We start from the raw sequence: 885 nt of genomic DNA, 5'->3' as shown, positions 1-885 counted from the left end.
GTTCCAGGGGCTCCCGTAGGTTCCAGGGATTCTCCCGGTTCCCAGGGATTCTCCCGGTTCCCAGGGGCTCCCCCGGCCCCGCGGTCCATGCCTGGCCCAAGAGGCTCACGGCACACAGGGCTCGGGTCACTCAGCCCCTCTCGTGTCCCAGGGAGGCACGGGAAGTGCTATTTTTATTGCTTCTATTGATCTTGGTCTGCTGATTATTTATCTGAGCAGTCGGAGCGTTTACCGTGGCTCCAGCACTAGATCCCCCCGACAGTGCCCGGTGTGAAGCTACTGCGGGTAAAAGCTCTAAACTGGCACGATTACAGCCTTCCTCCTTCTTCTCTTTCTCTCCCTCTCTGCCGGTTCCTTGCGTTGGAAGAAAGCGAAGTTTAATTGGGATCCTGAAACAGTTGGCATGATCCACGGCTCTTTTTTCTGGGGATACATAATCACCCAGATCCCCGGCGGGTACATCTCGTCCCGGCTGGCAGCGAACAGGTAACGAGAGCCCCAAAGCTCGGGCCGAGCAGCCGGAGGGGCACGGGGAGGTGGGGTGGGATGCAGGCAAAGCATCCGGATAACCGCTGCTCCCCCGGAGCTCCCTACTGGGATGCAGGCAAAGCATCCGGATAACAGCTGCTCCCCCGGAGCTTCCCTATACTCCTGCAAAGCACCTCCCCTTGGTTCAAAGGCAGTGCCTTAAAATGGGAAGGACGCTGGGATGCGATCCGCATTGCTCACCCTCCTCCAAACCACCCTCTGGTTCTGCCAGGACTATCTCCATTTGGTTTCCTTTCCCTTTCCACAGTCGTTTAAGGATGTTGTAGCAATGATATGCAAACGACACGTATTCAGAGGCAAATTTAAAGATTCATTATTTCATCAAAGCTTGAGAGA

At 55.7% G+C, this 885-nt stretch overlaps 1 protein-coding gene across 1 annotated transcript in view; it reads left to right on the top strand.

Moving 5' to 3' along the window:
* Positions 1-486, top strand: part of LOC103797641 (vesicular glutamate transporter 2-like) — a gene marked incomplete at its 3' end in the record, with an annotated part of 4987 nt that extends 4501 nt beyond the window's left edge. Inside the window, exon 3 of the mRNA XM_009069864.1 lies at positions 368-486. Coding sequence (XP_009068112.1) covers positions 368-486 — 119 coding nt within the window. The remainder of the gene's footprint in view (positions 1-367) is intronic.
* Positions 487-885: the final 399 nt, after the last annotated feature.

Source organism: Acanthisitta chloris, unplaced genomic scaffold (assembly GCF_000695815.1).
Source record: "Acanthisitta chloris isolate BGI_N310 unplaced genomic scaffold, ASM69581v1 scaffold40022, whole genome shotgun sequence".
Taxonomy (NCBI): domain Eukaryota; kingdom Metazoa; phylum Chordata; class Aves; order Passeriformes; family Acanthisittidae; genus Acanthisitta; species Acanthisitta chloris.
The sequence above is the reverse complement of the archived record's forward strand: the minus strand, read 5'-3'. Positions and strand labels throughout refer to the sequence as shown.